Source organism: Quercus robur, chromosome 7 (genome assembly GCF_932294415.1).
Source record: "Quercus robur chromosome 7, dhQueRobu3.1, whole genome shotgun sequence".
NCBI lineage: Eukaryota > Viridiplantae > Streptophyta > Magnoliopsida > Fagales > Fagaceae > Quercus > Quercus robur.
Window position 1 is genome coordinate 44,097,284 of NC_065540.1, and position 26,731 is coordinate 44,124,014.

A 26,731-nucleotide genomic window follows, 5' to 3' on the forward strand; every position below is an offset into this window, starting at 1 on the left:
AGGAAATTGGGAATTATGCTTCTGCTATTATCTATAGTGATAAGTTTCTACATTTTTTAAACATCTTGAAGTTGTGACAGCAGCAGAAGAAATCAAGCCACTTGATAGTATCTGTATCTTCAAGAGCAATGAGGAACTTGATCAGCCTAGGGCGACCCATGATTTTGTAGAAGCAGCCATCTAAACCACCTTCCCCAAAAGTTCTATTGGTACATTTCACACACAGCCTCATCAAATCCTCAATTGTTCTCTTAGCATATTTCCATTCCTCTTCCTCTACTCTCCTTTCTGCTTTCTCTATTTTTACGATAAATTATGGTTTAATTGAATCGCATCACCTTTGGCTGCCCTATTTTTCCAACTACTATGTGTCTTGCCATTTCAGCTCCAATGGGGGAAGGATGTTTAGCTAAAACCAAATTGATGCTAATGGATTTTGTGAAATTAATATTAAAATAGATAGCTGGAACTTGGAGGTGGAGAAAATTGGGATCTGCTTAGTATACTGGCAAGACATGGAAGATCCCAATCAAACTATGGCACAGTGCAGCAGCAACAGCAGTACAATTTATGAGGTCCTGGGTGTTCTACATCATGATCTTGATGATTCAGCTGCAGAATCAGAAATAAGCGAAGCCATGATGAGGATGACAGGGCTGGAGCTAGTGGAGAGTGCTACTATAAAGAGGATCCACAGCCAAAGAGGATTCAAACTTGAAGGATTAATTGCTGATTTTGAAGAATCTAGTGAAAATGACCTGGAAGGCTAAACAGTTTCTGTTCATTACCTGTAAGTCATCATTTTTCTTTCTACAAACTTCAAAATATTGTGGTACTTGTACCTTAGTGGCAGCTTTTGGCAATCACATCCAAATTGAAACAAACTCAAAAATTAATATCATGCGCACCGTATCACTTTTTTTTTCCCCCTAAGTTGTTATTTTTATTGGGTGGGAATAACACAAATTTTTCTTCTTGTCTTGTTGGTGAACTTTTATTTAATTAATGGTAGGATGGGATCAAACATCTGAGAAGCTTGAAGCTTTTGCCACCGTGGATGGTTACAAGAGTGTCAACGTTGAAGTATTAGCCAAGTAGCTATTCTCCTCTCACACTCACCTTGGGCTCTTGCGAAAGTGGTCAAGGACTCAAAATGGTCAAGCTTTTAAATTAACTTTCAATTGGCTCTCATTATTGATTAAATCTTCTATTTTTGGGTGGCCTGCTAATGTGATGTTCTGTTAAAATTCTAATGACATACAGACATAAATCCTTCCCATCTACTTCTTTTTGTTAACACAAAGTTACCATCCAATGCCTCATTTGGTTGGAGAAGTATAATGGAAGCTTGAAAGGTTGCACAGTTGAGCTACTGTTGGAAGATAGGGATGGAAAACAGGCAGCTGCCGACACCGAATGCATCCAGGGTGGTTTTACTAAGAAATCCTCAATCTGCAGCAAACTAGGTGACTTGCTGGATGATAATACAAAGACTCGCAGAAAGATTTTTCTGGACAGGTTGTTCATGCCACAAGAAGCTGCTGTCATTCAAAAGCATTCTGTGAAATACTCAACATTTTGATTACAGTATCTTTTGGGTGGGTGCAGAAATTTGAGATTTTTCAGTTCGGGGTGCATATGATTTGTCAGACCACGAGGCAATGGCAGGTTTAGGAGAGGCTTCAAACAATCACAGCTCAACAATTTTGTGGCGGGCACTGTGGAAGGCTCGGGTTCCTAACAAGATTAAAGTTTTTCATGGCATACTCTTAAGTTTATCCTGCTAACAAAGCCACATCTATTTTCCAAATGCATCATCTCTTCAGTAACTTGTGATCAGTGTAATGAAGTTCCTGAAACCAGTTTACATGCTTTTGGTCTTGCCCCGACACCAAGAAGGTATGGCAATTAGTTGAATGCATAAACTACTTTATCCTGCACCAGCCTTATCAGAACTGGACTGGTCTATTCTCCTGGATGCTGCACCATAAGAACACATTCTCACTGAAACTATTTTCCACTCTCTCATGGCAATTATGGCTGCACAGAAATGGAGAGATTTGGGGAACCAGGAATACAGCCAACCACTTTGGTATATATAGGTAAAGAGATGCATGAACACTAAGCTGCAAAATTTTCATCTGAGATACTGCAGAAAGTACGTCTCCTAATATTGAAGCCCCCTCAGTTACCTTACTCCAAGGTAAATGTTGCGGTGATTAGAGATCTCAATGTGAATTTTGTTGCACCTAAGGTTGAGGTGATTGTGGGCGAATGCTGTCTCTGGAGGCTCATTTTGCAGGATTCTGGCATGCCTTACAATTGTTTAACCAGCAGGGAATTCAGGAGGTTCAACTTGAGAGCCACTTAAGTATTGCCAATTTGCCATTGCTGCTTTTAACATGGATTCCTCCCTCCCCCCACCCCCGCCCCCAAAAAAAAAAGAAAAAAAAGAAAAAAGAAAAAAAGTGACCTGAAATGTGCTGTTCAACAAAGTGAAAATAGCAATATCTACTTTGCGATGTTGCAATTTTAATTTTTTGGACAAAAGCTGTAATAATGCTCCTCTAGATTTAGCAGATCTTGGATGTAAAAATTGCGTCACTGAGATTTGGCTACTTGATAATTTTGTGAAATGCAATACAAATCCTGCCGCTTTTATTTTAAGAAAAATACATATTTACGTATTGATATTTATCTTTCCAATGTAACGGTTTGTTATTAAATAATTGTTGTTTTTATTTTTCTCCAACAGTCGCAACATATATAATATTTTTCCCCCCTTCTTGGCATTTGGCTCTCTGATTCATATTGAGAAATTTCGAACAGAAACCTTGCTTGGTTCAGATGTTGATTAACTACAAATGGCTTACTTTTAGTCTCCACCGTTGGTTTAAGCTCTCTTCATAATCCCCCCTCAGTTCTTAATCTTATCCCTTGGCATTGGAGAATGGCATTCCTTTGGTGCCATATATGGGTAAACAGCAGCACCTGAGGCCAACTTACATACCACAACCCTTAAAGATTTTCACATCCACTGATTTTCTCATTCAACGATGTCTTCCCACACAAATTCTTGGGAATTAATTAAGCAGCCCGTCATTAATTCTTTCCAAAACCAGACACAATTTAAATTCCTCTAGATACTATGAAAAATCTTATTGCAAACTGGTTGCTCATGCTTATAGTTGCTTCAAGATTTCCATTTCCCATTCAAGAAATGCAATATAAATAAATATCTTCAGGGTGGCTAGGAACCATTCTCATGCCAATCGACACAACAACCTTGAACAGTGAACCATCTCTAGCTCTACTGGGGCCTGGTATCTGTTCCTGGCTAAAGCAGAGATCATTCTACCAATTCCTTGCTCTAATGCAAATTGAATCTGATTCTCATGTCCATCTTTTGGGAGCAAAGGGCAATGTTATTTTGATAAACTCATTTAATAATCCTCAAATCCTTCTCATTTCTCAGAACCATTTTCTGCACACAGTACAGTACAATGTCTCTTTGAAACCACATTCCTTCTTCAGTCACCACATTTCTCCAAAACAACTTATTATTGATATGATATGCCCACCTTTTCCAATTTTATAGGGAATGAAAATTAAATATTTCAAACTAAAATAAAACCTTAATCAAATTTTAAACACCAAATCATATATTTTTGCTATCTCTAAAGAAATACTAACAATAAATAAAAGGCGAAAAACACATTTTGGTCCCTACATTTTCAGCCGATTCCCGTTTTAGTCCCTAAGTTTTTTTTTTACCGCTTTTAGTCCCTCTCCTGAAAAACCGTTCCATTTTGGTCCCTACCGTTACATCATAAACAGATATTGCTGATGTGGCAAACGGCATGCACTGTTGGCCTGACGTGGTCATTAAAATAATAATAAAAAATGACACGTCAGCATTTAAATTAAAAAAATTAATTTATTAATTTTAACTAAATAAAAAAAATTAAAAACAGAATTAAAAACTAAAAATCATGTGAATTGAGATCTAAGTGTGTCTTGAACAAGAACACCAAGAACACAAACTCAAATCTAAGAACACAAACCCAGAAATTTAAAAAAAAACACAGATCATGCAGAAAATCCTTTCTGTTCTGCAGAAAACAGAATATGCAGTAACAGAAATACAGCCCATGGACAACATCACAGAAACAACAACAGATATTACACTCAACCCCCCTGTAAGCACAGATTATGCAGAAATCCTGAACCTGTTCTGCAGAAAACAGAATATGCAGCAGTAGAAATACAACCATGGAAAATTTCATGGAGAACTCAAAAATCCAAAACAGAAACGAATCAAAGCCAAAATAAAATCTAAACCTATACAACAAAAAAAAGAAAACTCCATAAAAAGTAACATTGCATACCCAAATCTAAATCTGGAAAAATAAAAAAGAGAGAGAAAAATGTACCCATGCCGGTTTCAACAATCTACAGTTCCCTCTCTCAATCATTCTGTGTTTTAAAAACCCAAAACAAAAACAAATCAAATCTAAACCTATCCAACAGGAAAACTCAATTAAAAGTAACATATCATACCCAAATCTGAAAAAATTTACCGATGTTGATGGGCCATTGGTTTTTATTTCTATGTTTTTGTGGTTCCGGTGGTCTGATTCTGCCTCTTTCGGATCGCCTCTCTCTTTCTCTGCTTCTTTCCCCGTTTCCTCGTTGCCTCTCTCTCTTTCATCGCCTCTCTATTTCTATTTCCGTGTTTCTTTTATTTAATATTAACCGGTTCTATTTCTATTAAATCCTTTATTTAATATCCCCGTTTCCTCTGGCATTTTTTTTTGAGTTCTCCATGAAATTTTCCATGGCTGTATTTCTACTGCTGCATATTCTGTTTTCTGCAGAACAGGTTCAGGATTTCTGCATAATCTGTGCTTACAGGGGGGTTGAGTGTAATATCTGTTGTTGTTTCTGTGATGTTGTCCATGGGCTGTATTTCTGTTACTGCATATTCTGTTTTCTGCAGAACAGAAAGGATTTTCTGCATGATCTGTGTTTTTTTTTTCATTTCTGGGTTTGTGTTCTTGGATTTGAGTTTGTGTTCTTGGTGTTCTTGTTCAAGACACACTTAGATCTCAATTCATATGATTTTTAGTTTTTAATTCTGTTTTTAATTTTTTTTATTTAGTTAAAATTAATAAATTAATTTTTTTAATTTAAATGCTAACGTGGCATTTTTTATTATTATTTTAATGACCACGTCAGGCCAACAGTGCATGCCGTTTGCCACATCAGCAATATCTGTTTATGATGTAACGGTAGGGACCAAAATGGAACGGTTTTTCAGGAGAGGGACTAAAAGCGGTAAAAAAAAAACTTAGGGACTAAAACGGGAATCGGCTGAAAATGTAGGGACCAAAATGTGTTTTTCGCCTAAATAAAACGACACCGGCTATAATTGGCAATTGCCACCATTTTTCACTTCACTAAGTCAGAGCTGAGCTTGTTGAAGTAAAAAAATGGAGAATACGACAATTCTGAAGGACTGGGTTCGAGTGAGTCTGACTCGGAGAAAACCGGAACCATCACAACCCCTCACCTCAAGGTTCTCTTCTTCTTTCTTTTGTCTCTTGAAATTTCAAAATTCCTCTATTTTTTTGTTATATATCTTTTGCCCTATAAACGACGGCGTTTGACATCTCATAATTAAAGTGGGTTTATTCTTCTGAGTTGCAAAAGGGAAGTGGAAGTTTGGACACCTGACACGCTGGCCAGGTCTTTGAAAATAGCAAACTTTTTTTTTTTTTTTTGGTAAATTACTTTTTTAAACCCATATTTTATATTTTTTTTTAAATTACAATCCTCCCACAAATACCAAAAAATTTACCAAATATTTCACATTTTACTTCTATAGCATTTGAGACAGTGTCAACTAAACCACCACCGAACAGAAACCCAAAGTAGGTTGTCAGAAAATCAATGACACTTTTAAAGTTTGACAAACATTTAGGGAAAAAAAAAAAATTCTTTCTCTAGTTTTACCATCGATTGCACACTACGTGACGACAATAGGTAATACCATATGTACCATCAAGACCTTGATGAAACTATTATTGTGGGCATAACACAATTGTCAAAGTGTCACAACTCGAATCGCTCAACTATTGCCAAACATTATGTGAAGATAATCTTGAAATTTCATGGTCATACTATTGTACCAGTTTGGATTGCGCGTTTGCGTTCAGCGTTTTGGGGTTTTTTTTTTTTTTTTTTTTTTTAGCGCATGAACAGTAAAATCACATGAATTTACTATGCAGAAGACAAAAATCACTGTTCACGTACTATAGCAGCACTGTTCACGCATTTAAAAATATTAAAAATGAGTCTCACGGTACTATTCACACATTTAAAAATTATTTTGCTATAGTGTTTTCAGTTTTTAATTTCAGCAAAAATAAGTTCAATCCAAACGGACCCATGGTTTCATTTTTATTATTGAATTTGGTTGACTTGAAATTTCATAGAAAAGATAATCTCAACTTTTCATTAGTCCAAATGTTGAATTGGTTTAACTCTTCCACCAACATCTACTTTCATACCCAAAGATAAAAAGTTACCCACTTCAAATTGGATTTGGGCTACCTTCAAATGACACAATAAGTGTATAAAAATAAAATGACACACAATAAGCTTTTTTTTTTTTTTTTTTTCCTTTTTTGAGGGAGACTATTATTGGATTAGAGTTAAATGAAAATTAGAGAGGAAATTATGCTATTTATATTGACAGAATATAATTGTTGGAAAATACGATTGTTAGAAATATATGGCTGTTTAAAAAATATGACCATTCGAAAGAAAAAAAAAAAAAAAAAACCAATAAAGGCTAAAATATAATAGAGAGAGAATAGAAAATCTGTTGTATTTGAAGAGTAGGCAACTCAAATTGAAAAATATAACACCTTGAATCCTTCAAGCCCCAAAAGATCAACCATTTGGGCTTGAGAAACAAGGTGTTAGAAATAGAATTGGAGGAATGTTCTACTTGTTGATAGGACACGTCACAAGCCTTCTGCGCAGGAGAAACACCTTCCAAGCAAGGGCACAGCATATTAGAAATGGGAAGCCCCTTTCCCATTAAGCCCAGCCTTTTGGGGTTGATGGGTTCAATATATTACAAAAGGTGGGCTTTTAGGTAAACTTTAGGTGAGAGTTGGCCTAACCCATTTGGTATGGACACAAAGATACAAGTCTCCAATTACAGAAACTTCCATTAACATAAAAAGAAGATAACCCGACCAATGGCCGACCAATGGCCTACTAGTTCAAGACTGCTATTAAAAACCTTACAGTCTTTTACTACTGGGTTTAGAAATTTAATTCATTTTCTTTGATTTACAGTTTATTTAACTTTATAAGATTTCATTTGAAAATTTCTCAATGATATTATGCTGATTTCAGTTAACTAATTGCATAATTCCAATGTTTTTTTAAAAAAATTATTTAAAGTCTACTATTGTACTTCAATTTTGTTTTTCACTAGTTCAAGTTTAAGAGGATGGTTTTACTGGATTTGGATCTGTGCAGTTGTACCTTTTACCATGAGAGAGAAAAGTTTAAAATGTAAAAATTTAAAAAGCTAAAAATAATTGTTAATCTGAAGATTAAGAATAAAGTCAACTTTTAATTTTCAATCTCATCATTCAAAAAAGTCAATTGTAAAATTTTCTTGTTATAGTGTTTGGTTTTTAATAATTTTTTTTTTAAATTTTTTATAATTCAATAATTACATTGGGGATAGAAGTATTTAAATCCTAGAAATTTTTGTTAATAATACTAAATATACGGTTAGCCTCAAAGTTCTTGACCATAAATAGACTCTTTACAAACTGTATAAAGAACTTTGTGGATTCAGTACGTATGCAATTACATCCATTCCTCTTAAAATATTGTTTTACTTCTTCACTTTATAACTTCTAATTTTTTTTTATTCACTTTTAAACTTTTTCTAACTTAATTTATTCAATGATTAAGTTTGATTTGTTTTGATTTGATTTTATTTTTTCACAATCTAGGCCATTAAGAGCATTACACACGGTGCAATACTCTAGGTAATCATATCTCAATCCGAACTTTGTAACCATATAAATAGTAAAAAGGACGGTAGTTGTTTCATACATTGCCCAGGTCCTAAATCATGTTCATTAATTAAATGAGCCAGATTGGTGAAATTGTTTATAATATTTCATAAATTTGAGTCCTAATAAACTTGAGAGTAAGTTTAAGAACACAATAAAGTTTCACAATATTTTCATGATATCTTATGCATAAATTTAGCTAACTCTATGCATAAATTCCTCTTTTATTATTTATTTATTATTTTTTTTTTCTCGGCTTTCTTACTTAATTCCTTCTTTGGCAAGTCTAAGTGTTAACATTTTTTTCTTCTTCAAATTCTATAGTTGTTCTTCAATTTTGTTTTTTACGAGTTGGAGTTTAAGAGGATTTTTTTTTTTTCCCGATTTTGGATCTTTGCAATTGTACCTTTTAATGTGATCAAGAAAAGTTAAAAAAAAGTTAAAAGTTAAAAAGCCAAAAAAAAAAAAAAAAAAGAATCGAAAGATTAAAACTAAAAGTGATTTTTCTTGTTGTAATGTTTGATTTTTAATAAATTTATAAAAAAATTTCTTTTTGATAATTCAATAATCAGGGCAGCTGTACATAGTAGTCATGAGATGGCAATTTTACCTAGCCCTGCCTTGACCCGCCCCTCACCACTTCACTCTGCGCGGGTTTTAATAAAACATGTTTTATTAAAAAATATTATAATAATTGTATAGCAAATTAAAATGAAATAGAATTTTACGGGGTGAGGTGGGGCCCCAAGGAGCAGGGATGGATAAGAAAGTTTTTCTCGTCATATGGGACAAGGCAGAAGGGCCAAAATAAAATCACACTGGGCGGGGGTGAAGATCTCATCCTTCGGCCCCGCTCCTCCCCATTGCCATCCCTTACTAGTCAAGGTGGTCCTGTGACCACCTTGACTTGCCAAAAAAAAAAAAAAAATTATATACATAATTATATTTAAATTAACATATTTTGCCTATCCTATTGACCACACTGACTTGATAATTTCAAGAATTGGGATTTAATAAAAATAAGAATAATGCTAGGAAAACAATAAAATCTTATAACAGTTTCATAACATTCCAAAATTAGTATACCAACTCACACATGTGCTTTTTTTATTTTAATTATCTCTAATTATATATATATATATATATATATATATATATTTGTATGCTTATATTGGAATTGTTGTGAAATTTTTTTTGTGTCTCTAGCTACTCATAAAAATAATCTTGGTCTCTCAAACATGGTCTTTAACTTCAACAAAATAAATAAATAAATAAACATTTAAATAACAACAAAAATGAGCCAAAATAACATTAAAAAAAATAGCCAAAAAAAAAAAAACAAGATTAGTCCAAACAACAACTACTAAACAAGATATCCAACAAACGCTCATTCAAAAATAAAAATAAAATAAAAATTTCTAATCATTCAGATTCATAACTTGTTCAACTCATTCTATAAAAATAATTAAATAATCTCTGATTTTATTTTCCTAGATACCAAAAAAGAGATTGTGATCATTAGTTTTCCTTGGTGACGCTAGGAGCTATGCTCTTTAGAGACTTGACCTACAATCACAACATGATCGTTCATTGCGCTCTTTTACTTTTATTTGTTTTTCTTTTCTCCATCATCATTTTAGACTTTTTCTCTTGTTATTACTTTTATCTTAACATTCTCAGATCTCACTTAATTTCTTATCAGTCATTTTTTACTTTTTAATTTTGTATGTAAAAGGATTTTTTATTATTTTTTATTTTTTATGATGTTGATATATTTAAATTATATTTTTATTAAATTATATATAATTTAAGGTTTTTAATGACTACCTACAAAAAATTCATTTTGTATAAACTGAAGATACCCAGTATGTATTGTAACAGATTTTACCCTGATAAAAATGGTTGAAATTTTACTATAAATGAAAAGAACTATTTTCATTTGGTCAAAAAGCAATATGAAAAGAACTCTATAGTTGTCAATGAAAACAAAACACAGTAACTTTCGCTTAGGGATGGCAATGGGGCGGGACGGGGCCGAAGGATGGGGTCTTCGTCTCCGCCCTGCATGGTTTTGTCTTGCCCCATCCCCGCCCCACCCCGCATGACGGGGAATACTTTCTCACCCCATCCCCGCCCCTTGGGGCCCCGCGAAGCCCCACCCCACCTTGTAAAACTCTACTTTTTGTTAATTTGCCCTACAACTAGTACAATTTTTTTAATGAAACCTATTTCATTAATAAAAATATATTTGAAATTACAACTAAATTTATCCCATCAATTCAAATCAATTTTTAGAAAAAACTGAATAATATATCCAAGTGTTTAATAAGACAATCATAAAAAATTAAAAAAAAAATAAAAATCTCATAGTATAACACATAACAAAATAAAGGTAGATAATTATATTGGGTAGAATAAAATATGCTAATATTAATATGTTTGTTTAAATAGTAGCATTTTAGGGTATGAAAAATTTACAATTATAACCCCTAGTAACATAGGACGGGGTGGGGATGGGGAGGGGCGGGGCAGGGTGGGTTTAAAAAGTCTAAACCCATCCCCGTCCCGCCCCATGGTGCGGGGCTAAAATCTTGCCCCATCCCTGCCCCACCACCTTTGCGGGGTGGGGAAAACCCGCTTGGGGCAAAGCGGGGAGAGCGGGTTAAGCGGGGCAGGAAAAAATTGCCATCCCTACTTTCGCTCCTCCCTAAGAACTTTTGCTACTACTTTTGACGCAAGATGCCGATGTGTGTGGGCCTATGGTGTAGACTGTACAGTGTAGACACATACAATGATTCTCACATTATGGGTCGACCGCTTTAACTTCTTCGAATCTTGTAGAATGATGTCTCTTGTAATTTCCTACATCACCACTTAAGCACCACGCCATTTCAAATTTCTTATAAACAACAAGGCTTCCGTTCCTCAAAAGATGTCCTCTCTCCCATTCTGGATTTGATTCCATCTCTCTCTCTCCGATTCGAAGTAATTTCAAAATCATGCAGTTCAGGTTGAACATCAACTAGTTTCTTCTTCCCTAATTTATTTATTTTTTAATCTTTCTTCAGTTCTAGTTGAATGTTTTTTCTTCTTTTTTTGTATGCAGATATAGACTGTGATTCAATATTTAGTAGTATATTTCCTATGGCTTTAATGGTCACAGAAACCGCTTCGTCATGTTTCCCAAGTTCTTCTTCTTCCCCTGCTGTTGGACGGAAGTATGACGTCTTCCTCAGTTTCATAGGCGAGGACACCCACAACAAGTTTATGGGTCATCTACATGATGCTTTGATTCAAAAAGGCATTATCATCTTTAAAGACAACGAAAATCTTGAGAGAGGAAAGCCCATTTCACCAAAGCTGTTGAAAGCAATAGAAGAATCAAATTTGCTATTGTCATTCTCTCAGAAAACTATGCATCTTCAACTTGGTGCTTAGATGAACTTGCAAAGATCATTGCTTGCAAGAAAGATATGGGAATGACAGTTTTGCCTGTTTTGCACTATATTGATCCATCTGATGTATGTAAACAAATGGGAACTTTTGCACATGCATTTGGTAAACATGAAGAAAAGGAGAACAAAGAGAGGGTGGAGAAATGGAGAGATGCTTTGACACAAGTAGGCAACCTCTCCGGATGGCATTTAAGGAATATTAGGTAATTTAATTTGACATATTTATTTCTTTTAAATATTCAGATGACCCACTCTATGTAGAGATAGTTTAATGTAGACTTGGAGTGTTTATATATATATATATATATATATATTTTTTTTTTTACTTTCTTCATAGGGAATGTATATAACTCTGTTTGAAACCTTAAGCAAATCTACATACATGTTTCATTGTATTTCTTTCAAATTTGTCGTGATCCAATTAATTTACATATTTTTTGTTTTCAGTCAATAAAATTGAACTTTAAATATGTATCATATTTTTTTTGTGTTACCTATTGGTGGTTCAAACTCAATGCATATTGTGCTTTCTTTATTGTAGGCCTGAGTCCCAAGATATCCAAGAAATAGTGGGATGGATATCGCTTAACTTGAAATATGATGCATTTCCATATACTACCGAGGACCTAGTAGGAATATACTCTCAAGTGGTGGAATTAGAGTCATGTTTAGCTCTAGAATCAAACAATGTTCGCTTTGTAGGAATTTGGGCTATGGGGGGAATGGGCAAGACAACCCTTGCTAGAGTTGTTTATCACATGGTTTCTAAAGAATTTAAAGCTCGTGGTTTTATTGAGGATGTTAGAGAAAAGTTTGAAAAATATGGTTGTGTTCCACTACAACAAAAAATTATTAAGGACGTTTTGAAGGATAATGATTTGAAAATAGAAGAGACGTATGATGGAGTTCTCAAGATCAAGAATAGGTTATGTCGTAAAAGGATTCTTCTTGTTCTTGATGACGTAAACAAACTGGAACAATTAAAACTGTTAGTTGGGGAGCATAATTGGTTTGGATCGGGTAGTAGAATTATCATAACAACAAGAAATGCACATTTGTTGGAGGAACATCAAGTAGATGAAATATATGAAGTTAAAGGATTGAATGATGAAAATGCTCTTCAACTTTTTTGCTCGAAGGCTTTTAAAGAAAAGCATGTCCTTGAAGATTATAGAGAATTGTCTTTCCATTTTTTGAATTATGCTGGTGGCCTTCCTTTAGCTCTTGAGGTTTTGGGTTCCTTTTTGTTTGGAAAAAGTATTGTTGAATGGAAAATTGCATTAGAGAGACTCAAAGAATTTCCTGAAGAAGCAATTCTCCGCGTGCTTGAAATAAGTTTTAATGGACTCCAAAAATCACAAAAGGAAATATTCTTGCATATTGCATGCTTTTTTAATCATCAAGATAAAGATGAGGTAGTAGAAATACTTGATATTCTTGGCCTTTACCCTGGTATTGGATTGAAGGACATTGATAATTCTCTCTTGAAAATTATGGATAATGATATAGTGTGGATGCATGATTTACTCGAAGAAATGGGAAGGAAAATAGTCTTTCAAGAGTGCCTTGATAATCCTGGGAAGCGTAGTAGATTATGGGTTTATAAGGACATTGACAAAATGTAAAAAAAAAAAAAAGGTAAGAACTTATCCAAAAAAAAGGGTAAGAAGTTATTTAGAGAATTTCCACTCATTCCCTACCTTCATGTTCCAAGAATTTGAAATTTGAATTCTCATGGTAATAATTGATTTTGCAATTCACCAATTTCTTCTTGATTATTAGGGGATAGAAGCACTTAAAGCCATGGATATTTCGACTACTTATAATGAACCAAAAGATGCAAGGTGGAACCCTGAGGCCTTTTTGAAGATGGAAAATCTTAAATTTCTTAGAATTTTCGGCTTTCTCCATGTCCCCTCACATCTTCCTAATGATTTAAGAATTCTTGATTGGACTTTGTATCCTTCAAAATCTTTGCCATCAAGTTTCCAGCTAGATGAGCTTGTTCAACTTTGTTTGCGACAAAGCAAAATTGAACGGCTTTGAATAGGGGTAAAGGTAAGTGCGTTAGTAATTATACTCTTAAAACTTTGCTTCTAAATTACAATAAATGGACACTAAGAAGCTAATTGTTCTAACAATTTTTTTTTTCTTCTAACAGAATTTTGACAAGTTGAAGTTCATTGACTTGACCGTTTCCTTGGACCTAATTATAACTCCAGACTTCACTGGAGTCTCAAATCTTGAGAAATTAGTTCTTGAATATTGTACAAATTTATGTGAGCTTCACCCATCCATTGGAATTCTTAAAAAACTTGTTCTTCTTAATCTACAATATTGTAAAACACTAAGGCGTCTTCCAAGCACATTTGAAGTGGGTTCTCTTGTGACTCTTAACCTTTCTGGTTGCTCCAATCTCAAGAAACTTCCACAATTTGTGGGAAACCTGAAATGCTTACAAAAGCTTTTTTTGGATATCACTGCTATTATGAAACTACCTTCATCAGTTGGAGGCTTGATTAGCCTGACTTCATTGACCCTTAGCGATTGCAAAAATCTTTGGCGCCTTCCTAACACCATTTTTAATTTGAAATCGCTTGAATCTCTGGATCTTTCTTGGTGCTCAACATTTGAATACTTGCCAAAGAACCTAGGGAATGTCGAAGGTCTAAAGACACTTGATTTGAGTGGAATAGCTATAGAAGAGTTGCCTTTACCAATTGAAGGTTTGGTAAACCTTACTTTATTGACTCTAGTAAATTGTGAAAACTTGTGTATCTTCCTAGCGCCATTTCTAGTTTGAAATTGCTTGAATCTCTTGAACTTTCTGGATGCTTAGAATTTGAATACTTGCCAGAGAACCTAGGGAGTGTCATAGGTCTAAAGGAGCTTAAGTTGAGTGGAACATCTATCAAAGATCTGACTTCATCAATTGAACATTTGACAAACCTTACTTTATTGACCCTAAGAGATTGCAAAAATCTTGTTTGTCTTCCTAATACCTTTTGGTGTTTAAAGTTGGGCAATTCTCTAGATCTCGCTGGATGCACAAAAATTGAAAAATTGCCAGAGAACCTAGGGAATGTCGAAGGCCTAGAGAAGCTTGATTTTGAGTGGAACAGCTATAAAAGAGCTACCTTCATCAATTGAATGTTTGACTAACCTTACTATGTTGACTCTAAAAGATTGCAAAAATCTCGTGTGTCTTCCTAATGCCATTTGGAGTTTGAAGTTAGGTAATTCTCTTGATCTTTTTGGATGCTCAAAATTTGATAATTTGTCAGAGAACCTAGGGAATGTCAAAGGTCTGGAGAAGATTGATTTGAGTGGAATAGCTATAAAAGAGCTGCCTTCATCTATTGAGTATTTGACTTACCTTACTGTGTTGACTCTAAAAGATTGCAAAAATCTCGCGCATCTTCCTAACAATATTTTTTGTTTGAAGTTGCTTAAATTTCTTGATCTTTTTGGATGCTCAAAATTTGACAACTTGGGAGAGAACCTAGGCAATGCAAAAGGTTTGGAGTTGCTCAATTTGAGTGGAACAGCCATAAAATAGGTTCCTTCCTCTATTTTTTTCCTTGAAAATCTCAAAGAACTAAATATCCATGGATGTAATAAAAGGGCATTATCTTTATTTTATTCCATGCCATCAGATTATGTTCCCGTGGGCCAATTATTTCCTTCCTTATCAGGTCTGCATTCTTTAAGATATTTGGATCTTAGTGACTCAGATCTTTCATCAATTCCCAAAGAAATTGGCTGCTTGTCCTCTTTGGAACACTTAAATTTAAGTGGAAATAATTTTTTTTCCCTTCCTAAAAGCATCTCTCAACTCTCTAACCTTCGAAGACTCCATTTGGAGGGTTGCGAGAGGCTTCAATCATTGCAAAATGTTCCGTCAACTACTCATGTTGTAATTGCAAACAATTGTATCTCATTGGAGAGATTGCCAGAACTACAAAATTATTCTATTAAAACTAAAATCATACCTCATTTGGAGGTTTGCGAGAGGCTTCACTCCCATTTGTGTTTCCGGTGTGTCAACTGCTTCAAATTGGTAGACAATATTCAGATCGATTACATTCTTCAGGTCTCTCTCCCTATCTCTCTCTCTCTCTCTCTCTCTCTCTCTCTCTCTCAGTTCCTAACATTTATGCTTTGTATATTTCAGGGACAAAGTGGTAGACTACAAGACATCTTAGACATTATTATTCCTGGAGGTGAAATTCTGAAATGGTTTAACCTTAAATGTAGGAGTGATAAAATAAAGGTCCCTTCTTTTGGATGTAATGATCCTATGGTAATTGCGTTGTGCTTTGTTTTTGAACGCAACAAGTTGCGTCAATACTTCAGAGATTGTCACCTTTCATGTCTTTTTGTAGTCAATGGAATTACAATGGAATGTGTACACTCTAATTTTTCGACAAACTATGGTGAAGTTAAATTACCTCACCTTTGGCTGCTCTATTTGTCCTCTCACTTTTTCGGCTCCTATTGGAAAGAAATACTTAGTGAAACTGATGCAAGCGGATGCTGGAAACTTGAGATTAAAGTAATTTTCGGGTCCTTGGTGGTGGAGAAGAAAATGGGGTTCCGTTTGGTATATGAGCAAGACAAAGAAGGTCCCCAATCAAACTATGGCACAGTGTAGCAACAGCAGCATACCCTATGAATTTGGGTGTTCTTCATCATGATCTTGACGATTCAGCCTCAGAAGGTAGTGATTCAGAATGTACTGATTAATTTTTCTTGTCTCTTTTCCAGCCCATTGGGCATTTATTGTGTGCCCAATGACTGTTTATTTTGGCCCATTGGAGTACCTAGTTACCATTGGGTTGACCCATTGGGTTCAGCTTATTTACTAAGCTACCTTTCTCTCTTCAGCACATATCTCTCTCATCTCCTAGACCTACTCTCTCCTTCTTTGCTCCTCTGTTCTTTTTCGAGAAATGTTATGTTTACAACATTTTCACAACAAATCACATGTGGTAAATTGTTATTGGTTTTAATTTAAATCAACAACTTAAAATACTTTTTTACCCACTTATAACAACCAATAACAACTTACCACGTAAGAATTATTGCGAAAATGTTGTGGACATAGCATTTCTCTTCTTTTTCTCCCACAAATTTCTACTTTGGTTTTTGGGTTTAAGGAAAGGCAAATATAAGGTTGTTCTTGATTCTTCGTGATTGGAAGTGCATCTATCTCAAATATTGTTGCTATAGTTTAATCCTAGGGATTGTTCGGCCAAGAGGTCCATTAGCACCAAGTTTTACTGAATTAAACCTTAAAGGACAATGTCATTGCGTGATTCTACAACTTTGTGAGATCTTTCTAACTTTCTGTTTTAATTTCTATTATTGCTAATTTTTAAGGTTTACATTGTTAAATCAAACTTGTTTTTTCTTAGCTATTTTTCAACATTTCGCACCCTTCTCTGACAAGAGCAGAGTGGCACTGTTTGGTTTTATTCTTTCCTCCAGATTAGTCCAAAAGTTCTATAGCTTGGTGACCTAGCCCATGAGTTCCAAAGCCTTCAACCATTGTTGTCTAGGTTATTAAAACACACTCTAGCAGAAGAAATGTTTCCGCGTCTTATGTACAAATTTAAGATAGAGGTTTCCAAGTGTCTAGTTTCTTACATAGATCTGTAAAACAAGTTTCTTATAAAGTAACCATAGATTGACTTACTCAATTGCAGAGTTCCCAGATGAGTATATGTGTCAAGAATGCATCTTAAATTCTGGGCTCCAAGTTCAGTATTTGCAGCTTGCATTTGATGGAACAAATTTATGACATCCTTAATGTATCCATTTTGAATGAAACCTAACATCATAGCACCTAAAGTAACATTGTTTTTATTAGGAATTTATCTAAACAAAAAAACAACTTCACAAAACCCAGTTATATTGACTAAACAATGTACCTATTCACACTGAAAGATCTCGTGTTATAATTTGTGCAATATAATGTATTTATTATGCATGAACACTTCATTTTTAATTTCATCATATCATGGAAGGAAATAAAATACAGATCTGTTTCTTTTTGATTTCGCATCACCTCTTCTTATTCAATATCCAAACAAAGTTGAATAAAATTTTTACCACTTCACATCTCTCATTCTGAACATATTCTTAAAGAAAAATAAATAATAAATATCCCAAATAATATATTCTGAGAATTCTTTTAAAAAAAAGAACATCTAAGCTTGTTGAAGTAAATTAAAAATGGAGACTTATATAGTAATAAATTGAAGCACTAAGCTTCATGGCTTTGTTTATGATGCAAATTAAAACGTATGATAAAAATACTGATAAACCCATTGCCCATCAAAGAAACAATGTTAACCTGATGGATGAGATGGCTACACCTAGCACTAATTTACAAAGTTTTCAGCAAAATAGCACTGTTCGCGAACTTTGTAGCATAAAACCACCCTTTTGGAACTTGATTTTGTGAAAATTGAATTCCACATAGAACTCGATTTCATTGATGTTGAGTTCCATGAGTAAATAGCCACAGCCACGGTAGCACTCGGTGATGTGGCTTTTCTCAATAAAAAATGCCACGTGGAACTCAATATTCAAAAAATTGAGTTCAATGCAAAAAAAATTTAATTGAAACTTGATAACACTAGTAATGAGTTCTATGTAAACTTTAAAAATAAATAAATAAATAAAGTGGAAATACAATCGAGTTCTATATGAATATGATAGAATCAGGAAACCAGGAAATACCATCAAGTTCTATATGATAAATTTTTTTTTTTTTTTTTTAATTTGAAGCGGGAAAGTTGCAACATTGAATATGATAGTACATATTACATATATGATTATAAAATCAGACACAATGGAACTTGCAGTTGAAATCAAATTTTAGTAACAAACTTGGATATCTTGTTCAGATCACTTATAAAGCCATAAAAGAAATACCATCCAGAGTAACAACTAACAATTCATATGAAAAATTAAAATAATTATCAGTATTACATAACTTAAAATGTAAGTTTCAGACTGTTTCTCACATCAACACCCCTTTCATTTGACCACTTTTTTTTCCCCAATATGTCAGTTATTCTTACTTTCATTTTCCCTTTTTCCTACCTCTCTTCCTGGGGTAGACATTATATGGGCCTATTTCTTAATTCTGGTTTTCCAGGCTCAGTTTGGCTTAGATATCTTAAATTAGGTTATTTGTGTTGGCTGGGGGGTGGGGGGGAGGGAGTGTCTACAGGGCAAGCATGACTAAATGTGATATATTTTTCCTAATGAGAAAATTCAAAAAATTCATGTCTACGTTGACTTCAAATTTACCAATAAGATAATTATTATCTCAGCCCTTCAATAAAAAAAAAGCAATATCAAATTGAGCAAAGGAAATGCATTTGAACAAAATATATGAAAAGCAAGTGAACCTTTGAACATACTCAGCCACCCAATGTTTAGAATGGGTACCACCACCTGGGAACCACCAGAACCGATTCTTCTCATGCACCCGATTTTGTCAAGTTGTGTATGATTCACATTGCTTGACCACAAATAATCCCTGCTGGTTGGCCATCTTATAATATTCTGGCAGTACAATCAAGCAAAACAAAAGTGTCTCAGGTGGAGGGCAATGCCACTCAAGTTCTCTTCTGCCAACTGCATATTAAGATTAAGCTGAACTCTCATTCAGCCCCCTCCTATTTGAACATGTGGACACCAAACCAAAAACCAAGATAATGTCTCGGTATGGATATTAGAATGCACCACTCAATTGATAAAGTTAGACAAATACTTCCACACAAATTCTTGTATCATCCTACTTAAGCACATCAATATTTCAAAAAAATCCTCCATTTGCAGAAACAAATCCATGGATCGCCCCCTTATCCTCAACGCAACTCCACCCTGGCTTCTTCAGATCCTTCTCATTCATTACTCTCCTTCTTCAACTTCACCCCATTGTCCAACACTTGCCTTTACATTACTCAACAGAGTATGATGCGCGCTATTATTAGGTTCCAATTTCAAAAGCCTATGTGCCAAATATTCCTCGAGTTTTATGTCTTCATGAACTCTACAAGCTGCAAGAAGAGCACTCCAAATCCTACTATCAGGAATAATCACCATTTTCACTATTATGGTATGGCAATGCCTCTTTAATCTTTCAGTATTGACCGAAAAGATCCACCATACAAGTGTAATGATCCAAATTAGGTTGAAGACCAAATATCCATTTCATAGAATTATAAACTTCACACCCTTATATAACAAGACCAGAGTGGCCACAAACAGACAGTAAGCTCAAGAAGGTGATACAGTTTGGTATTATTCTTTCCTCTAGCATTATACCAAAAAGTTCTAGGGCTTCAAGACCAAGCCCATGGCTTCCAAAGCCTTCAATCATTGTTGTCCAGGTTACTATATCTTTGACCAATATATTTTCAAAACATGGCCAAAATGGCCAAATACCACCAATTTCAGAAATTTTTTGTAAAAAAAACACTATTTCTGAACTATATAGGGAAATACCACTTTTTATGGTACTCGAGTTTAAGAAACTCGAGTTCCTAGAAGTTTTGCCATCGTGCCACTGCTGAGGTGGAAATTGGGCAATTAAAAAAAATTATGTGGTACTCGAGCATGCTAAACTCGAGTACCATGCAACACAATACTCGAGTATAACACGCTCGAGTACCATTTTATAATAAAATGCTGTTTTTTTTTTTTTTTTTCTAAGGTACTCGAGCTCACCAAACTCGAGTACCTTGTAATATTTTTTTTTTTGGGGGATTATTGACAAATAAACATAAACATAAAATGGAGTTTATTTTATTTATAGAGTACTCGAGCTCATCAAGCTCAAGTACCTAGTAAATTTTTTTTTTTTGGGATTATCGACAAATAAACATAAACATAAAAATAAGTAACTTTTTTACGTTTTTATTTATTTAAATAGAAACATTGTAAAATATAGAGATTTTAATTTCAAAATAAGAATTTAATTTCTACATTAAGTAAAACTATTCACTGTTTTCTCACAAAAATTGTTCACTGTTTTCTGCATAAACTATTTCTAGCATTTTGCATAAAATTATTTTCTATTCAACATTATTTAAAAAATTGTTCACTCTCTTTTCTACGTAAATTATTTTTTGTTCACTATTTAAAAAATCGTTCACTGTTTTACCATAAAACACCTAGTGAAATCATTTTTTCTAAGTCTAAACGCCAAATCTGAATGCTTTTTCATGTTTGAATTTCACAATAATCGAATCTATTTTTTCTGCATTGATAAAATCTATTTCTATATTACTAAAATTTGCACTTTGCCCATCATGTTTACAGTATATTCAAATCTGCTTACTGCATTCATAAAATCTATTTTTTGCATTAAGTAGAACTGTTCACTATTTTCTCATAAAAATTGTTCACTGTTTTTTGCATAAACTATTTTTAGCATTCTGCATAAAATTATTTTATGTTTAGCATTATTTAAAAAATTGTTCACACTCTTTTCCGCGTAAATTATTTTCTGTTCACTATTTAAAAAATTGTTCACTGTTTTCTCATAAAATACCTAGTGAAATCGTTTTTTCTAAATCTAAACGCCAAATCTAAATGCTTTTTCATGTTTGAATTTCACAATAATCGAATCTATTTTTCTGCATTGATAAAATCTGTTTCTACATTAATAAAATTTGCACTTTGCCCATCATGTTTACTGTATATTCGAATCTGCTTACTGCATTCATAAAATGTGTTTTTTTGCCTTAAGTCAAACTGTTCACTGTTTTCTCATAAAAATTGTTCACAGTTTTCTGCATAAACTATTTCTAGCATTCTGCATAAAATTATTTTTTGTTCAGCATTATTTAAAAAATTGTTCACTCTCTTTTCTGTATAAATTATTGTCTATTCACTATTTAAAAAATCGTTCACTGTTTTCTCATAAATCACCTAGTGAAATCATTTTTTCTAAATCTAAACGCCAAATTTGAATGCTTTTTCATGTTTGAATTTCATAGTAATCAAATCTATTTTTCTGCATTGATAAAATCTATTTCTACATTAATAAAATTTGCTCTCTGTACATCACGTTCACTGTATATTCGAATCTGCTTACTGCATTCATAAAATCTGTTTTTTCCATTAAGTAAAACTGTTCATTGTTTTCTCATAAAAATTGTTCACTGTTTTCTGCATAAACAATTTCTAGCATTCTGCATAAAATTGTTTTCTGTTCAGCATTATTTAAAAAATTGTTCACTCTCTTTTCTGCGTAAATTATTTTCTGTCCACTATTTAAAAAATTATTCCTTGTTTTCTCATAAAACACCTAGTGAAATCTTGTTTTCTAATTCTAAAAGCCAAATCTGAATGCTTTTTCATGTTTAAATTTCAAAATGAACGAATTTGTTTTTTAGCATTGATAAAATCTATTTCTACATTAATAAAATTTGCTCTCTGTACATCATTTTTACCGTATATTCGAATCTACTTACTGCATTCATAAAATCTGTTTTTTGCATTAAGTAAAACTGTTCACTGTTTTCTCATAAAAATTGTTCACTATTTTTTGCATAAAATTATTTTCTGTTTGCTATTTAAAAACTTGTTCATTTGTTCACTTGTGATAATCCATTTGTTGAAGTAGATCCAAACTTTTTTCGTATTGTACGATTTAATGTTAAGGTGTTGTGACTCATAGCTTAGTCAATCTACGAAGTTAGTGGGGGTAGAAATAAGATCATTATTGTGGTGCATTTATAACCTCATTTCATGTTCCAAGCATTATAATTTCAGTTATTAGGGCTTTTTCATGTCAATACAGGCTAGAAAAACACTACATAAATTGGATTTTAAATGTTCCCAATGTCACAATGAGATTTGAAGATGTGAGCGGTAGTTGCAGTGTTCTTGAACAAAGCATCATATTTAATTTACATAGTGCTATGTCCCTGGCACCTGGGTATGATTATTCATATATTTAAGTATTCTCATGAATGTGGATGATATGACTGGATAGTGTGTGAAATCGTGTCGAGCTATTGAGCAGCATGTGTGAAACAGTGGCATCTGTTGGCGCATGTGGTTCATATGACTACAGTTGGTGCTACAACAGCGGATTGGTGATGTGTCTTCAAAAAACTACTCATGCCACAGTTGGTGCTACATCATGTTTACTGTCTATTCAAATTTGCTTACTGCATTCATAAAATTTGTTTTCTACATTAATTAAAACTATTCATTGTTTTCTCATAAAAATTGTTCACTATTTTCTGCATAAACTATTTTTAGTATTCTGTATAAAATTATTTTCTGCTCAGCATTACTTGAAAAATTGTTCATTGCTTTTTCTGCATAAATTATTCACTGTTCATTAGGTGTTTTATGATATGGATGCTCTAATACCAATGACTACCCAGGAGAGAGCACAACAGTAATATGGAAGCATAAACAATGATAAAATAAATAATAAAGAAGTAAAATGGCAAAATAGGTATATTCAAAATAAGGTTAAAATGAAGTATGGAATATGAAAACAGAAACTAGTAAAATCTTACTTGAATAAAAACTTCAGTCTTTGATAAACTTGAAAACAAACTACTGTCTTTGATGCTTGAAAATAAAACTTTCTGAAGAGAGAGGTTACAAGATTACAAGATGGGGAGAGAGTACAAAAGTCTTTCTGAGGGAGAGGGAAGGCTATTACAAAAGGCTTTCTAAAACATGGAACTTAAAAGCTTAGAATCTTAGAAACTTAGAAACTTGTCTTCTGTCTTCGTAGTCCGTCTCTTTTGTAGGTGAAATGAACAATGGTAAAGTAACCTGAGTAGGTAAATTTAACTCAAGTTAATCTATCGGTAGTATGGAAATTAGTACTGATGAGTAATAGTTTGTCTGCGTTTGTCTGGGAATCTTTCAAATCTCGGGAATCTATCAGATCTCTTTTTACGCATGCTAGTAAATAGTAGTAACTTTTGAACATCTATCTATATCTGTCTGGACTGTCTTGATTTGTCTGGAAGCTATTCACGCTGTTGGTGAATAGTGATCTGTCGCCAGTGAAATAGTGATTTGTCGCCAGTGAATAGTGATTTTTCGCTAGTGAATAGTTATCTATTGCTAGTGAATAGTGATCTATCTGTTTGTCTTTCAATTTGTATCATTCTAGGATCCTTAACAAACTTTCTTTTCCCAAATAGCCTCCTTGGTGAAGGTATTGGACCATATACGGCTATCCTATTTGTGTAACTATATAAGTAGAAGCCTCTATCTAATTCTTTTTGTGAACATGATGTATAGAGAGCAAATTTTATTAATGTAGAAATAGATTTTATCAAAGCAGAAAAACAAATTCATTCATTTTGAAATTTTTGTGAGAAAATAGTGAACAATTTTACTTAATACAAAAAATAGATTTTATGAATGCAGTAAGCAGATTCGAATATACAGTAAACATGATGGGTAGAGTGCAAATTTTATTAATGAAGAAACAGATTTTATCAATGCAGAAAAATAGATTCGATTATTGTGAAATTCAAACATGAAAAAACGATTTTGTAGGTGATTTATGAGAAAACAGTGAACAGAAAATAATTTATGCAGAAAAGAGAGTGAACAATTTTGTAAATAATGCTGAACGGAAAATAATTTTATGCAAAATGCTAGAAATAGTTTATGCAGAAAATAATGAACAATTTTTATGAGAAAACAGTGAACAGTTTTACTTAATACAAAAAACAGATTTTATGAATGCAGTAAGCAGATTCGAATATACATTAAACATGATGTACAGAGAGCAAATTTTATTAATGTAGAAATAGATTTTATCAATGCAGAAAAACAAATTCGTTCATTTTGAAATGTAAACATGAAAAAGCATTCAGATTTGGCTTTTAAAATTAGAAAACAAGATTTCACTAGGTTTTTTATGAGAAAATAGGGAATAATTTTTTAAATTGTAAACAGAAAATAATTTACGCAGAAAAGAGAGTGAACAATTTTTTAAATAATACTGAACATAAAATAATTTTATGTAGAATGCTAGAGATAGTTTATGCAGAAAACAGTGAACAGTTATACTTAATGTAAAAAACGGATTTTATGAATGCAGTAAGTAGATTTGAATATACAGTAAACATGATGTATATAATGCAAATTTTATTAATGTAGAAACATATTTTATCAATGCAAAAAAACAAATTCGTTCATTTGGAAATTTAAACATGAAAAAGCATTCAGATTTGGTTTTTAAAATTAGAAAACAAGATTTTACTAGGTGTTTTATGAGAAAACAAGAATTAATTTTTTAAATAGTGAACAAAAAATAATGTACGTAGAAAAGAGAGTGAACAATTTTTTAAATAATGCTGAAGAGAAAATAATTTTATGCAGAATGCTAGAAATAGTTTATGCAGAAAATAGTGAACAATTTTTATGATAAGACAATGAACGGTTTTACTTAATGCAAAAAACAGATTTTATGAATGCAGTAATCAGATTTGAATATACGTGAACATGATGTACAGAGAGCAAATTTTATTAATGTAGAAATAGATTTTATCAATGCAGAAAAATAGATTCGATTATTGTGAAATTCAAACATGAAAAAGCATTCAAATTTGGCATTTAGATTTAGAAAAAACGATTTCACTAGGTGTTTTATGAGAAAATAGTGAACGATTTTTTAAATAGTGAACAGAAAATAATTTACGCAGAAAAGAGAGTGAGCAATTTTTTAAATAATGTTGAATAGAAAATAATTTTATGCAAAATGCTAGAAATAGTTTATGGAGAAAATAGTGAACAATTTTTGTGAGAAAACAGTGAATAGTTTTACTTAATGTAGAAATTAAATTCTTATTTTGAAATTAAAATCTCTATATTTTACAATGTTTCTATTTAAATAAATAAAAACGCAAAAAAGTTACTTATTTTTATGTTTATGTTTATTTGTTGATAATCCCAAAAAAAAAAAAATACTAGGTACTTGAGCTTGATGAGCTCAAGTACTCTATAAATAAAATAAACTCCATTTTATGTTTGTTTATTTGTCAATAATCCCAAAAAAAAAAAAAAAAATTACAAGTTACTCGAGTTTGGTGAGCTCGAGTATCTTAGAAAAAAAAAAAAACAGCATTTTATTATAAAATGGTACTCGAGCCTGTTATACTCGAGTCTTGTGTTGCATGGTACTCGAGTTTAGCATGCTCGAGTACCACAAATTTTTTTTTAATTGCCCAATTTCCACCTCAGCAGTGGCACGATAGCAAAACTTCTAGGAACTCGAGTTTAAGAAACTCAAGTACCATAAAAAGTGGTATTTCCCTATATAGTTTCGAAACAGTGTTTTTTTACAAAAAATTTCTGAAATTGGTGGTATTTGGTCATCAAAACACATTCTAGCAGAAGAAATGTTTCCACATCTTATGCACATGTTTAAGACACAGGTTTCCATGTGTGTTGTTCCGTCCATGGATTTGTAAAACAAGTTTTCTTATAGAGTAGCAATGATTGCCTTACCCAATTGCACTGCTGCCAGATGCGTATATGCATCTGGAATGCTTGTCATAATCTCAGCCCTGTCCTCAAAATTTGCAGCTTGCATTTGATGGAACAAATTTATGGCATCCTTAATATATCCATTTGAATGAATGCCGGCGGCATAGCTCCAAACTTAGCAGTGTTTCTCTGGGTTCTATAAACAATTGAGCTGATATCTCTGTTTCTGCACATTTAGCAGAAAAATCCAAAAAAGAAGTCAACAAAACATAATTGCTAAAACCAGTTTTAATGGCTAAAGAATGTATCTATTCACTTTAAATAGATCTCTAGACTTCGCAAATGCTGATATAAGTAATGTTAAAAGTCTCAATGCTGAGTGTAGATATACCCTGCATTTCGCTAAACCTATTCACTAACTTTTCAACATTCCCCTTCATGGAATAAAAGGAAATCAGAATATTCCACGAAACATCATCCTTTCAGTCCATCTTGCTGAAAAATATTCAAACTTCTTCAACACTACCTGTCCTAGTACACACTTTCAAAACTGAATTTTGTACTGATCCATCTGTTTCTAACCCACTAAACATGAAGTTGCCTCCCATGAATCAAACTATCACCAGCACTACAAGCCCGCAACATTACCATCAATGTCACTGAATC

General features: G+C 33.1%; 3 protein-coding genes and 1 pseudogene across 19 annotated transcripts in view; 3 read left to right on the top strand and 1 right to left on the bottom strand.

Annotated features, from left to right (window-relative positions):
* Window positions 1-2,677, top strand: part of LOC126693559 (disease resistance protein Roq1-like) — a 63,638-nt gene extending 60,961 nt beyond the window's left edge. For 9 of the 16 annotated variants that reach the window (XM_050389543.1, XM_050389546.1, XM_050389547.1 and 6 more), the window contains 3 exons: window positions 84-790; window positions 1,013-1,156; window positions 1,264-2,677. The gene's annotated coding sequence lies outside the window, so the exon portion shown is untranslated. Of the gene's footprint in view, window positions 1-80; window positions 791-1,012; window positions 1,157-1,263 lie in introns of all 16 variants that reach the window. The other 7 variants (XM_050389553.1, XM_050389551.1, XM_050389542.1 and 4 more) reach the window with 7 other exon arrangements.
* LOC126693570 (disease resistance-like protein DSC1) overlaps window positions 1-2,677 on the top strand; it is a 60,463-nt gene extending 57,786 nt beyond the window's left edge. For both annotated transcript variants that reach the window (XM_050389578.1, XM_050389582.1), the window contains one exon: window positions 2,350-2,677. The gene's annotated coding sequence lies outside the window, so the exon portion shown is untranslated. The remainder of the gene's footprint in view (window positions 1-2,349) is intronic.
* LOC126691473 (disease resistance protein RUN1-like) lies at window positions 516-15,122 on the top strand. The gene is made up of 7 exons (XM_050386515.1): window positions 516-765; window positions 11,215-11,409; window positions 11,517-11,766; window positions 12,105-13,161; window positions 13,346-13,567; window positions 13,725-14,289; window positions 14,749-15,122. The coding sequence occupies exons 1-7, from the start codon at window positions 516-518 to the stop codon at window positions 15,120-15,122; spliced, it is 2,913 nt and encodes a 970-aa protein (XP_050242472.1).
* Window positions 15,123-19,327: 4,205 nt separating this feature from the next.
* LOC126691474 (pentatricopeptide repeat-containing protein At3g26782, mitochondrial-like) lies at window positions 19,328-20,006 on the bottom strand (annotated as a pseudogene).
* Between the last annotated feature and the right edge of the window lie 6,725 nt (window positions 20,007-26,731).